We start from the raw sequence: 14788 nt of genomic DNA on the forward strand, positions 1-14788 counted from the left end.
ATACTGCCAATTTCTTAAATAGTCCAGCATTCTTCAAGTTTATTGCCACTTTCATCCTCTTCTATTATTATGCAGAGCACCAGTTATTCCCATTAGTAAGGTCACCCCTGCTGCTTTGAACTTCCAGGATTGGTGATTGAGGCAGAAACATGTCAACATTAAAGATTAGATCAGAAAATGGATGGAGGGAAAGGGAGGAAAGGGAACAGTGTGGATAATTGTCATTAGAAGTGCTTGTTGACATGGGGGTTAAACGCCTCTATAAACTGGTTGGGCCTAATGGTGGGGGAACATTGGCTCAGAGCATATTGGTAGTACTGAGGCTGACAGCACATTGGTTATAGATTGCGCAAGCCTTGGTTAAAAATCAAATTCCAGAAATATAATTTAAGCTGATATTGAGTAACTTTGAGCCATACTGTATCTAAATTATAGGACTTTTAACCGTGCATTACTTTTGCAAACTAAGATACTCACATATACTGGTCTATGAAGTAGGAGCAAAGCCATGCAAATGCTGAAATAAAGATCGCTGGGAGGAGGGTATCGGGAGGGGTGGGGCCTGATATGTTCCTGCCACCATGACATATTAGCAGCAGCAGGCACTTGGGTAGTGTGACTGTCCTCTGGGTGGTGAATTAAGCCACTTAAGTGCCCAATTAAGGTCCACTCACTGCCTTAACCAGCATCTTGACTATGTTGGGAGGGCTTGCTATCCATAGGGAGACTCCACGAGGAGTGCCCTCCTTAATAGCTGCTACATGATCCATGGAAGTGCCCTGAGCAATAATCACTGCTCCTGTAATCAAGGCACAGCCGAGGGAGTATTACCACCACCCACTAGACTCCCTCCCCCTTCAGTCCCAGCTTTCTGAAAGAAGCATACCTTGTCTTTGAGGGTGTCTCATCATAGAGGCACCCTCTGAGGGCAGCACGATAGCATTGTGGATAGCACAATTGCTTCACAGCTCCAGGGTCCCTGGTTCGCTTCTGGCTTGGGTCACTCTCTGTGCGGAGTCTGCACATCCTCCCCGTGTCTGAGTGGGTTTCCTCCGGGTGCCCTGGTTTCCACCCACAGTCCAAAGATGTGCAGGTTAGGTGGATTGGCCATGATAAATTGCCCTCAGTGTCCAAAATTGCCCTTAGTGTTGGGTGGGGTTACTGGGTCATGAGGATAGGGTGGAGGTGTTGACCTTGGGTAGGGTGCTCTTTCCAAGAGCCGGTGCAAACTCGATGGGCCAAATGGCCTCCTTCTGCACTGTAAATTCTATGAAAAATATTCCTTATCCTACAGCCTCAGAAGGGCCAGCAGTTCTGGGAGGTGGACTGTCACCCTCACGTAGAGAGCAGTCCCAGTACCAACCTGTTAATTGGCCGCTGTGGGTAAAATGACACTCTTGTCCCACCACCCACTGGTGCAGACTCGGGCCTCGCTTTCGCTCCTGGTGGTAGGATTCCTCCCCTCTCACAAAGTTCAGCTCAGTGTTCCACAGGATACATCTCGATAAAGAATCAATTAAATTTGTGCAGACCGACAGTTCAACACAAAACTAGAATAAATCAGTTGTGTGCACATTTTATCAAAATTACACAATAGCATTCGTACAAATTAGCTTTGAGAAACGTTTGAGGAAATTCCACTCCATGGTGATGTTTATGTTGTAACCACACCAAAAATATGTGTCTTGTACTTTTTAAAAAATTAATTTATTATTTTCACATGGTATCCATTTTCATAATTGTATTGACCATGTCAGACCCACTGTGACCATTACGCTGTGTTCCTTGCTTTCTGGCAGTATCATGAGTGTGATGAGGCCAATAAAGCATTGAGGCAAGATGAATCTCAATATTCCTTCCTGAAAATAAGTTCCTCAGAAGCTGATTAAAAAAATGTTTTCATTGTAATTATCTGTGCAAGTATCATTTATGTCTAAGGCAGTCTTTGTGTGTTCAAACTTCTCTTCACTCGCATCCTTGCCGAAATGCTTGTTTCACAGTTACAATGTATGTAAAGCACATTCTCTAAATTATGGCTTTCCCTCCAGGCCAGATGTACATTTTCTGGAAGCAATCTGCTGGTTTCCAATGGTTTACTACATGGTTGGCTCTATTGACAAGTATGTAAGATTTTGAGGCATGGCTGGCAAAACAATAAAAGCTTTCTGTGATCTGTGCACAACAATAGTTATGTTTTGGCATGAATATTGTTCCACGTATTTCTTTTTTACTCCCAAATGTCTTGTGTGGAAAAAATAGATAAGTACCCTATGGCATGAACTGCATGTGAGTCTGTATGTTTTTGTTCTTTATTTGTGCATTATATCTTGCATATATGTATTCTCGACTACTGTGCTAAAACCCAGCTGGTTCACAATTGGTCTACTGTGCTTGATGATTGCCCATCGCATCTCATGTTTGGCAAGTATTCAGGACTTCAGAGAAATGACCCAGGATAATGAATGTTTCAAAATATACTTTACAGGGTTAGGTGACAGATTTAACCAATCAATTTTGAATGGCAAGTTTGAAAGCAGGCCAGATAAAAAAGATTAAACTCTTCGTCAACTCAGAGCTGCATTAAATGAATTTGAGGCATTGGTATATACATAATTTAGCATGAATCAACAATTTAAAACAAATCACCTGAATGTTGAGGTTGAAAATTAGAAACATTAACGTTCGGTGCAACTGGCAATAGATGCTATCAGTTCAAAGTCTGAGGTAGTAGGGAAAACACTACCCTCCATCTGGCCCATGCTGTGATGACTACATATTATTTAATGCCAACACTGGGTGAGACAAAAGTTCTTGACTAAATCTGTAAAATTTCAATATGACATGTGATCTGAATTGAAATATTTAGATTGATATAAACTGATAGAAAATAATTATTTCATCTTCAAATTTTGTGTTTTTATTTTTGATTTCCAACATTTGCTTTTTTGTGCTTTTATTAAGTTAATGATCAAACAGTGTTTAGGTTTCCATGTCCCATGTATTCTCTCCACATCCACCCACTCGTGATTTGGCCTCTATTTTAGAGACTGGCAGTAAATGGCAGATCAAATTTTCAGGCCATCAAAATCTTAGAATTTTTGGACTGATTTTGGGTCAATCTCTGATGCCAGAAGTTACCAAAACAGGAACGGCCAACAATGGACAAATAAACTGAACAGTGCTTCACAGAACACAATGCTGCCCAGATGAATCCAGCTTTTAAAATAGTTTACACGGGACAGATTGCGGACTGCAGAAATTTAGATATTTCTCAACTTTTGAAAAATAACATTTTGATACGGGGACTGACTATTTCATGATTTTCCAGAGATTGGTATTTAAGATATGCACATGCAATTGCACATGCAAAATTAATTTTACATTTCCTTGTGTAGGAAAGTTATGTTCGTATTTTGTACACTTGCCATTCTATTTGCATACTGCTTTCCTTTTCTTTATCCTCAGCATTACTTTCAAGAAAGTGCAAAGACCGCTGACCATTATTGATGTTCACATTTTTCCTTTTCATTAATTTTTTTGCTTGAACAATGAACCCTTAGACTTTGTTGTGTCGCTAAAAGATATATTAAAAATAAAAATAATGGATTACAAAAAGTGTATTGATGATAACACTGCCTCTCTCTCAATAAATTGCTGGATGAGATTTCCACTGGCTCCATCGAGTGGAACACGGGCATTTTAGTCTTAAAAACTACAGCGAAAGATTTAACACCCCATTCCTACCCTCCCTTCACCAGATGGCTGATGCCACAGTGAAAGTGCCATCTGTTTCAGATGGTAGGTCCTTTTGACATGCAAATTGAGTTCCTCTAATGCGCACATTCCTGATTGCCATCTGGGGAGCCAGCTGTTCTAAGATGCACTATGCACTCTGTGTCCATTGTTACCTAGTGATACAAAGAACTTGGTCACAAAGGTAAGTTTCAAATTTATTTTTGTGGGACTAGAAGGAGCAGAACTGTTTGAGTGGGCCACTGCTGTCCCAGGCTCCGGTCTCCGCCACGATTGATACCTCCTTCTGATCTTGAAGCTGTCTGATATTGTGGTAATCTGCAGTGGACAAGTTGCAATTTGGCATCGGTGATCTATCCAATAAATAGCAAGAAAAATTATGCACTCTACTGGTAGTCAATCTTTCCCTTCATGTCTGCTTTCCCAAGTTATTCTCCATTTGCCTTTGACATGAAACAGTACCAAAGCCAGATCAAAAAGCCAAAAAAGTCCAGATTTGCCGATGTCCACTTAATTCTTTACCTGCACAGTCCTCACGTTTTGTTGAATTTCCTTGCCATATACAAGGTCTACACCTAAAAAGTTAACCAGGCTGTTCTTTCCACAGACATTGACTAGCATGATGAGTCTGTGCAGCATTTTTGCTGATTGCTAATTAGCTGATTGTTGTATGGTATGCGTGTGGAAAATCTGATGTTTTGACATTGATTTCAATGAAAATAATGACAGAAAATCGAACTCTCAGTCATTAAATATTTTGTGAGGAAAAGAACAGGGGGGAAATATACCACTTTTGTGATGAAGATATAACACAATGGCTTAGATTTTTCAGTTTGTGGCACAGGGGCAAAGATTTTGAAGAAAGCTGTCCCAAAAACAATGAACAGGCCATAGAGCATGAATTTCCTCTCTTCCAGTAACAATTTGAATTTGACGCCTTTGACCAGGAAGTTTGTAGAATCCAGCAATGGGGCAGGCAAATCAACCAATCAAATTGAAGTACTCTCACACAAAGCAGAATGTAAAAAGCAGGGTGTACAAATCTAATTTGAATTATTGTACAAAAAACAAAATATAGATTGGGACATCCACTTAGGGTACTAGCAGAAATGTAAACATCAGAACAAAAGAAAATGTAATATATTTCAAATGTGCAATGTTTCTATGTTCTTCTGAGTAAAACGAGACTCCATACTTGTAGTTGCTCCCATTTGAACAAGGCTTAAACTTCATTGTTGTTCATTAAGCTACAATAGTGCACAAATAGTTGAAATCCATGGCAAATCAACAAATCTAAATCATTATACCTGTGAATACTGCAATAGCACACCTTATTGAGGAGCAGGGTAACAGCGAGAGCAACTTCCAAATTTCTGCATTTAGTTGCTGCGCTTCACACAGTAATAATGACAAACACAATAATGATAGCCTCACCCGTTATTACTCCTGCAAATTCCAGACAAATATTGCTGTATTACAATTGCTGTAACATCCTATCAGTACATCATTGTTTTATATGATAAGTATTGTTTCATATTAATACATAATTCATCCAGGGTCTGTTGATATATTGCTCTAACATTCCCCTGTTTCTTATCCAAAAGCCTAGATGACCTGCTAAGGTGTGGTGTGACATTTGCTGCCAATATGGTTGTGGTAGACAAAGAAAGTACCATGAGTGCTGAGGAAGATTACATGGCAGATGCTAAAACTATAGTAAATGTGCAAACACTTTTCAGGTGAGTGATCCATTGCTATATAAAAAAGATGTAGCCTTCAGCTTTTAATGGTATTATTGAAACGTGCATAAGTTATTTAACATTCAAAGCCATAAACCTTAATTTGCTTATCTGATGAATGTATTGGTACCACAGTAGGCTAAAAAAAAAAATCACCCAAATCTTGGAAACCAGATACAAAAATAAAAATTCTGAAAATCTTAAGAGGTTGTGTTATAATCTAAAACTAGAAAAGGTAGGTAAATACTTCAGGTAGAACACTTTATGCGGAAGCTTCCAAACTTGCTCTGTGTTTTCTGATTTTCTGATTTTTTTATGACCCCATTATGTGCAATGGGTCGTAACTTTGGGTGAAATGGCAATTGCGTTGGACCTTGAAATCCTGCTGATCACATATATAGAGTACCCCTCAGATATGGTCAGAAGTTACAGTTCAATAAGTTTGATTCCAGCCTTATTTTATTTAGCACAACTGGGGTGGTGGGTGATTTTCCACATGGTGTGATTCTTGGCAGCTTGCCATTGGCCAGCGGCAGGATCTTCTCGTCCCGCCATTGTCAATTGTTTCCCATTGAATCTACCCTCCCCTACCCTGGGAAACCCGCGACGGCGGTTCACCATTGTTGGAACCGGAAGATTCCATTGGAAAAGACCCCCATTAACAGTGAATGTGCAATGTAACATACGTGAAATATTAAATGAAATAAAACAAATTTTGGATTAGAGGGAGAAAGAGCCAAGCCAATAAATATCTTTGGAGAAACAAAAAACTTAATTTGTACAATTTAAGTTGACATTTCTTAGTAGGGTCGGTGCAGACTGATGGACCAAATGTAGGGATTCTATGGATCCTGAGTTAACATTTCTTCATCATGTCTTGTTTTCTGCAAAAAAACGTCAGTCAACAAATGAAAACCTTCTTCAGAATGAAGAGCTGGCTTCTTGTTTTACGATTATTTGGCAGCTATAGGGCGGGATTCTCCAATCCCGCGGCATAGTGTCCACGCCGTCGTAAACACCGTCGCGGTTTAAGACAGTGTGAACGGGCTGCTCCCACGACTAATTCTGGCCCTTCCAGGGGGCCAGCATGGCGCTGGAGCGGTTCACGCCACTCTTTGACTCCGATACGGGCAGCCCGCCGGATACCGGAGATTCCGGCCCCATATGTCATCATGGTCCTTGTCCCAGAAACAAAGCCACTCAGCAAGACTCCTGCTAACCCTACCTAGATCCTGTAATAAAACTGGCACATTAAAGCTTCACGCCATAGGTCCTTCCTCCCTCTTACCTACTATTGTTACCATCCATCCCTGAATCTTGATTATGATTGTAGGACAGGTAACCAATGACAACCAATTAACAGTATGCATTTGTGAGGATCTTCGCCCCAGATGTAAATCAGTGAGGAAAATTAGTAATTTCTTCACAGTGTCTGGGGAATGTACAAAGATTTTTAAGAATGTTTGGAAATTACTTTTAAGAGTTTATATCAATTGTAAAGGGATCAATTGCAATTTTCTTGAAGAAGTACCACCTGTCTGTGTTGTTCCTCGTAGTCTCAAAGGTGGAGAAGATGCTTTATTGTGAATTCGTTCTCTCTTCAGAGCTTAACTTACGGCTACCTCAAATGCTGCCTGCCTGTGTGTCTGTGTCCTGCTACGAGTTCTGCCTTCCGTGAAGTGTGTCATCACTTCCTGTCCCTGTGTATATATAGCTCTCCCGTGCTCCCTCTAGTGCTTGCTCAGTTGTATTGCATCTACTCAGATCTACAATCACCACATCCCCCCTTTTTTCTTTACATATTTTCTGTACATCGTTAAAGAAAATTGTACAAAATAGTTACTTATGATATCTGTATCTATACAAGTGATGGTGCTATTGCATATTTTACAAAGCCAATTTATGTTTATGAGTCCATTCTTAATAAAAACATTTATGAGTCCAAACTTGATGAATTTGTTCACTGAGTTTTTTCTTTTGTTGTTGACGTGGTGAATGTTGTCGGTGTTCTTGTTATTTTAAGTAACCAATGCGTCATCCCGAGATGTTTGCATGGTCGAACCACTGATGTTGACTGACATGGACTTTTTTCTGTGCTTGTGGTATTGATTTATTATGTCATCTGCCTTGAAAGCTGGTGTGCTTGCTAATTCTGGAGCAGATGTGAGTTTGTGCGATTCGTTGTCATCCCATGGCATGTTTGTAGACTTGTCATTGCTTTGCAGTGTGCTGTGGCATTGTCCTTCATGTGCAGCGTTGTATCATTTTGTACAAGTCGTTGTTTCATTGCTGTTGTTTCTGTCGTTCCTGTCTTTGTTGTTTTCGTTGCCATTCTTGTTGCTGTTTTTGTCCTTTCTGTCTTTGTTGTTGTCGCTATCTTTGTTATGCTTCTTGTTGGTTTTGTTGTTCTTCTTGTAGTTTTTGTCGTTGTGCTTGTAGTTTTTGTTGGTGCTGTTGTTCTTGTTTCTGCAGTGCTTCTTGCGATTTTTGTTGTTCTTGTCGCGCTTCATGTTGCTTTTGTTCTTGCTGTTGTTCTTCTTGTTTTTGCAGTGCTTCTTGCGATTTTTGTTTTTCTTGTCGCGCTTCATGTTGCTTTTGTTCTTGCTGTTGTTGTTCTCGTTTCTGCTGTGCTTCTTTTGGCTTTTGTTTTTCTTGTTATGCTCAATGAGTGTCCCGTGTGGATAATTTGAGTCATTGTCACAGTTATTGGTGCGAGTGTCCTTTGTGGAATCTGTTGCATTGAACGTTTCGTCTCGAGAATGGTGAGACTGATCTGATGTTGCATTGCTGCTGGTGACATCAGTCATTTGTGGTGGATTTAATTCCTCGTCTTTGGTTTCTTGGTGCTCCTCTTCTGGAGTCAAATTCTTCACGATTTCATTTGACGCGGTCTCTCTGGACTCTTGGTGCTTCTCTTCCGGTGTCAAAATCTTCATGATTACAATTGACGTGGTCTCTCTGGACTCTTGGCGCTCCTCTTCTGGAGTCAAAATCTGCATGGTTTCTGTTGATGTGGTCTCACAGGACTCTTGGTGCTCCTCTTCTGGAGTCAAAATCTGCATGGTTTCTGTTGATGTGGTCTCACTGGACTCTTGGTGCTCCTCTTCTGGAGTCAAAATCTGGATGGTTTCTATTGGCGTGGTCTCTCTGGACTCTTGGGTGGCCCTACTCTGTGCTTCTGTACAGACAAGCTGAGAACTGTCAGTCTCGCTGTGATCCTGTACCTCCTGTATGTCGAGTGTGATCACCTTGTCACTGTTTTCGCATTCAGTGGGTAGATGTACATTGTCTTCTTTTTGATTATGTGAGCTTGATAGACTTTCATAGTCTGCTTGCGGTTGCTCAGATACGGCGGGTTGACCTTCATGGTCTTGTTCATGCATGGTGTTCGCCAGGGAGTGTTTGCTTGCTTCCCTTTTGGAGTCTTTCATCACTCTCACTGTGGAGCCTGTCATCGCTCTCTCTGTGGAGTCTTTCTGTGCTCTCTGTGTGGCGTCATCTTCGTCTTGGGTATTGCTGTCATCCAATGTACGACGATCTGCCATGGCACCATGGTGTTGGATTCATCTACCACGAGTAGATTCATGTTGAGCTTTGCGACCGTGTCGCTGATGCTGTGATCAGCATATCTGAATAACTCAGCCATGTCTGAGTAGTATTCTTCGAAAACCAAATCATCTTGGTTGGATTAATCTACCACGAGTAGATTCGTGTTGAGCTTTGCGACCGTGTCGCTGATGCTGTGATCAGCATATCCGAATAACTCAGCCATGTCTGAGTAGTAATCTTCGAAAAACAAATCATCTTTTTTTGTTTCGGATTTCTTTTTGTTCTCTTCACGTTGGGTGGTGCAGACTGCATTTTTCAGGGTGCTGTGAGAGTTATTTTCAACGGCTGGTTTAAGTTCAGCCGTTTTTCTGTGTTCAGAGGCAAGAAAATTTGGTTTTACCGCTTTAAGTATTTTGTTTTCAATTTTAGGGCATTTCCCTTTTAAGTAGGCGTGGTCCGGATGCTCAGACGTCATGACGCTCGTGACGTCATGACGCTCGTGACGTCATGACGCTCGTGACGTCATGCGTAGGAATCAATTGCGCATGCGCAAATCGGCCTTCCTTTACTGTGCGGTTTTGTGTCCACTGCACATGTGCGGCTTGCGCATGCGCATAACAATCCGCAACCAAAATGTTTTGAGACTGCGCATGCGCGGTTTGCGCATGCGCATAACGATCAGCAACACAAACTTTTTTAAACTGCGCATACGCAGCTTGCGCATGCGCAGAACGCAAAACGGGTGATTGTAACTGCGCATGCGCGGCTTCCGTTTCCTGCGCATGCGCAGACGCAGATTTTCGTCCGTTGTGGCCCCGAGACTGTAAAATGTGCTCCGACGCCATTTTACAGCGGATTTCAGCGTTCTTTACCTTAGAAAAGTGTAAGTTACCTTTTCCTTTCGATCTGAACTGGACCTCAGCGTTTTGGCTTTGTGAAAAATTCAAGTTATTTCTTCTTTTTGATCTGTACTTTTCACGCGCGATTTCTTGACTGAAGCCTTTCTGTTTGTAGAGTCTCTGTGCAGTTTGGCCTCTGAGCATACTGTGCTGTTCAAATTCCTTACAGTACTCTTCAAATTTGTTTAGTATTGTTTGTAAGTTGTTGCTGTCTTCATCTTTTGAGTATTTAAATCCATTATACACTTTCCTAGCTTCATGCCCTGCGATGAGCATTGCTATTTTAATTTCGTCTGAGGCTGCTGCTACATCATTAGCTATGATATAAAAATCGAACATTTGTTTAAACATTTTCCAGACATTTCTTACATTGCTGGTCGTGTCCAGGTGAGGTGGTGTTCCAAGCCACATCCTTGAATAAGCGATGTCTTCCCAAGTCCAATGTCCAGTAGGGGATTTCCATGCCATTTTGTTCTTTCTGTGTCTGCAGCTGAGTTGTCCTGTAGTAAGCGCCTGAAGCCACTCTTGGTACCATGTGTTGTTCCTCGTGTCTTAATAAAGCTCGTAGTCTCAAAGGTGGAGAAGATGCTTTATTGTGAATTCGTTCTCTCTTCAGAGCTTAACTTACGGCTACCTCAAATGCTGCCTGCCTGTGTGTCTGTGTCCTGCTACGAGTTCTGCCTTCCGTGAAGTCTGTCGTCACTTCCTGTCCCTGTGTATATATAGCTCTCCCGTGCTCCCTCTAGTGGTTGCTCAGTTGTATTGCATCTACTCAGATCTACAATCACCACACTGTCCACATGACCTTTGGCCTGGAAGCAGTACCAACAGTAAAAAATTAACGAACCTATGTAGCTGGCAGACACAGAGGAGAGCTACAAACCGAGCAACTGGTGATTGAAGGTGATCTACGCACAGATGAAGACACAAAGAGAAAGCAGTTAGAGACAGACAGGAGAACACAGAATCCTTATGAGGAGAAGAGCAAATTACTCTCAGCAAGAGGTCAGGTTTTCCGAATGGCAGAAAAAGAGACAGGAGTTCCTGGAGGTACTGTGTGAGCTGGACACCAATGTCTAAAAAATAGATACCTGCGTGACTAGTTCAGAGATGATGAAGAGCTGGATGCTTTCCCAGATATAGATGAACTGTGAACCAGGATGATATTACCTTGGCGGTTGAAAAGGAACATCGTGACTGAAGGGAGAAAGAATTAGTAGATGTGTGCCTTGCTGATGATAATCGTACCGGAAGCTCAAAGGTGATAACTTTGTACTTCTGATCTGCCCTGTGTGAATAAAGACCAAATGGAACTATGTCACTATATTGTGCTGTATTTGTGCAGGGAGTGATGCAAATACTTATGGTTGCATAAGACATTCTTTGCTTTATCAAATGTTTAAAGTGAAAGTGAAAATTACTTTTTAAATTTGAAGTCCCATTTGCCTGTTAATTCACGCTGATTCAGATTCATGGTAAAGTAAAAGTTGCAAAATGTGACACCGTGTTGGTAATTTCTTCTTTAGGGGTCGTTCAGTAAATTTATTTATTTTGGTTTATGGGTCCCCTGTGGGGATCATAACACATTCTTAATGTGGTAACATGAATTAAAACTAAGAGCTTCAGCTAACAATATTGATGAGATTACCTTGAGGGTTTGCATCCGTATGTAATATATCAGCAGATGACATAGAAATCCCTGTAATGATTAAACAAGGCCCCTAGTTGAATAATGTTTGCCATGCCTTAATTGTTGGATCCGTTTTGTATCTGTGTTCTGTTGTTTTGAATGGAAATGATTCTGTGACTATTCAAGGCTGCAGTTTAATGGCCACCATTACATTGATGCAAAGCAATTTTGGGTGTATGTTGATGCAATTTTGACAGTATAAATTGGGAGGCAGTTCCTAATTTGGCTTTTGAGTGTTCCCCTCCAGGAGGCTGTCACAATGGTTTGATTTTGTATCGTGTGCTGTACAATTCCAGTCGAACACTATTTTGTTTAAACTCAATTTTTTTTAATTGATGTTTCTGGCACGTCAGAAGATTATTTTCAACACTTTTCATGCTCGGCAATATGCCCCCAGCTGTGTTCTCAAACATTTGAAAGTAGACTTCTGGTGGCGGCTATGAGGGAGTAGGTCGCACATTTGGTGGCTCCCGTTTTCGGTCAGACTTTTGGACCTTTTCCCCTGACATATTTGCACTTTTGAGCACGGAACTGGAAAGCAAGAGTACTCAGGCACAGGACACATACAGAATTGTATGGACCTAAGACGCCGGAGGAACCATAAACAGCAGAAGAAGTGGTCAAGTAAGGGCACAGTGGAGGCTGTGAGAGAGACCAGCATGGCTGGTGTTCAGAGCAAGGAGGCGACAGCCCAGCCCACAATGGAGCAGCTGCTGCAGGCTATGCAGGAGGGCTTTTTGGCTTTGAAGCGTGACAACCTGAAGCCGCTTCAGAAGTCAATTGATCGGATGGGAAAAAGGCTGGACGATCAGACTGAAAGTTCCAGCAGTTGGAGAAGTCAGTGGAGGAGCAAGCTGACTTTCAAACGGTGGCGGATGTGGAGACTCGGAGGCTGAGGGACCAGCAAAATGTACTTCTGGAAAGGCTGGAGGACCTGGACAACAGATCTCGCTGGCAGAACATGAGAATCGTGGGCCTCCCAGAGGGGCAGAGGGGCTAGACGCTGCCGCATATGTGGAGGGTATGTTTCAGAAGTTGCTGGGGAACGAGGTGTTCCCACGCCCGCCGGTGGGCCACACAGGCCACACAGGGTGCAGGTGAGGCAGCCGCGACAAGGGGGTCCCCCATGAGCGATGGGTGGTACGCTTTCACAGGTACCTGGACAAGGAATGGGTGCTGCAATGGGAAAAGAGCACACAAAGCTGTATTTGGGACAATACCACCCTGCGTGTGTACCAAGATTTGAGCGCAGAGGTGGCCAGGAGGAGGGGAGGCAACAGGCAGGTGAAGGAGATACTGTATAAAAACAAGGTGAAATTCGGGCTGCTTTTTCCGGCGGGAACTGTGGGTTACGTATAAGGGTCAGCACCACTATTTTGAGGAACCCGAAGAGGCGATAGACTTTGTTAAGAAGCAAGGGCTGGCCCTGAGCTGAGGAGGTTTGAACTCATGTTAGAGCTTTTAAGTATATAGAACATAGAACAGTACAGCACAGAACAGGCCCTTCGGCCCTCAATGTTGTGCCGAGCAATGATCACCCTACTTAAACCCACGTAACCCGTATACCCGTAACCCAACAATCCCCCCATTAACCTTACACTACGGGCAATTTAGCATGGCCAATCCACCTAACCCGCACATCTTTGGACTGTGGGAGGAAACCGGAGCACCCGGAGGAAACCCACGCACACACGGGGAGGACGTGCAGACTCCACACAGACAGTGACCCAGCCGGGAATCGAACCTGGGACCCTGGATCTGTGAAGCATTGATGCTAACCACCATGCTACCGTGAGGCCATGATCTTACTGAATGGGTGCCTCTCTCGTTTCGGGATGTATCTTTTTTTTTGTTTGTTGCTTTTGCATGCTTTTTGCGTGGTTTACCTGAATGTTTCCTGTTTGGTCTCTTTGCTTAGTTGGAGTTTGGCTGGGGGGGGGGGAATTAATAAAGAAAACAGTTAAAAGGTTTGGGTTAAAATGGATGTTTCAGGGGAACTTTGTGCAATCTTTTTCTGTGTCTGTATGGGAAGGACTGAAGAGTGCCTGTTATTTCTTATCTCTTTTTTTCTTGTTTAACTTGAATTGTGCTATTGTGGGGGTTGTTTATGACTTGTATAGAGTGTTTGATTAAGTAGGGCTGATCTGGGGAAGTGGTGTGGAGGGGTCGGGGGGAGGGGTGACTGGGAACAATGCGTGGGAGACGGGCTGGTGCCAAGGCTGGGAGCCCCAGGCTAGCCGAGTGCAGCTAGTCAACGGGTGCCGAGGTGGGGGTTGTCCATATAGTTAGATTGGAGCAGGGGTGTTAGGATGGTGTTGCTGGGGGAATGGGGGGGAGTTGTTCTGCTGACGGGGATGGAAACTTGGCATGGTAACAGTGAGGAGGTCATGAGTGGAGCCGGCCAGGAGGCGGGCCAGAGGAAGCGCGACACATGGCTAGGGGGCTAGCCAAGGAAAGGGGATGGCTGATCGGCAAGGGGGGGGGGCAAAGTGCCCCCCAACCAGGCTGATCACCTGGAATGTTAGAGGGTTAAACGGGCCAGTGAAGAGGGCGCATGTGTTTGCGCATCTGCGGGCTCTGAAGGCGGACATAGTCTTGTTGCAGGAGACGCACCTGTAAGTGGCAGACCACGTTAGGTTAAGGAAGGGCTGAGTCAGTCAGGTCTTTCATTCGGGGCTTGATTCTAAGACGAGGGATGTTGCAATCCTGATTAATAAAAGGATACAATTTGAGGCAGAGGCCACAGTCATGGATGGGGGTGTCAGGTTCGTTATGGTGAGGGGTAAGCTCGAAGGGGTGAGAGTAGTCCTGGTTAGTGTGTATGCCCCTAATTGGGACGATGTGGATTTTATTAGGACGGTGCTAGGGAAGATCCCCGACTTGGACTCGCGGAAGTTGATCATGGGCGGGGACTTTAATACAGTCCTGGACCCGAGCCTGGACCGGTCATGCTCAAGAACGGGCAGGTTGCCAGCGATGGCCAAGGAACTGAGAGGGTTCATGGAGCAAGCTGGGGGGAGCAGATCTGTGGAGATTTAGCCGGCCGACGTCGAGGGAGATCTCGTACTACTCCCACGTCCACAAGGTGTATTCCCAAATTGATTACTTTGTTGTGAGTAGGGACCTGCTGATCGGAATGGTGGGGGCAGAATATTCGG

General features: G+C 43.3%; 1 protein-coding gene across 1 annotated transcript in view; it reads left to right on the forward strand.

Moving 5' to 3' along the window:
• Nucleotides 1-14788, forward strand: part of kcnt2 (potassium channel, subfamily T, member 2) — a 1159267-nt gene that overhangs the window by 727155 nt on the left and 417324 nt on the right. The window contains exons 24-25 of the mRNA XM_038794878.1: nucleotides 2049-2120; nucleotides 5358-5492. Of these exons, the coding sequence (XP_038650806.1) occupies nucleotides 2049-2120; nucleotides 5358-5492 (207 nt within the window). The remainder of the gene's footprint in view (nucleotides 1-2048; nucleotides 2121-5357; nucleotides 5493-14788) is intronic.

This window comes from Scyliorhinus canicula, chromosome 4 (assembly GCF_902713615.1).
Source record: "Scyliorhinus canicula chromosome 4, sScyCan1.1, whole genome shotgun sequence".
In the NCBI taxonomy this organism is placed as follows: Eukaryota; Metazoa; Chordata; class Chondrichthyes; order Carcharhiniformes; family Scyliorhinidae; genus Scyliorhinus; species Scyliorhinus canicula.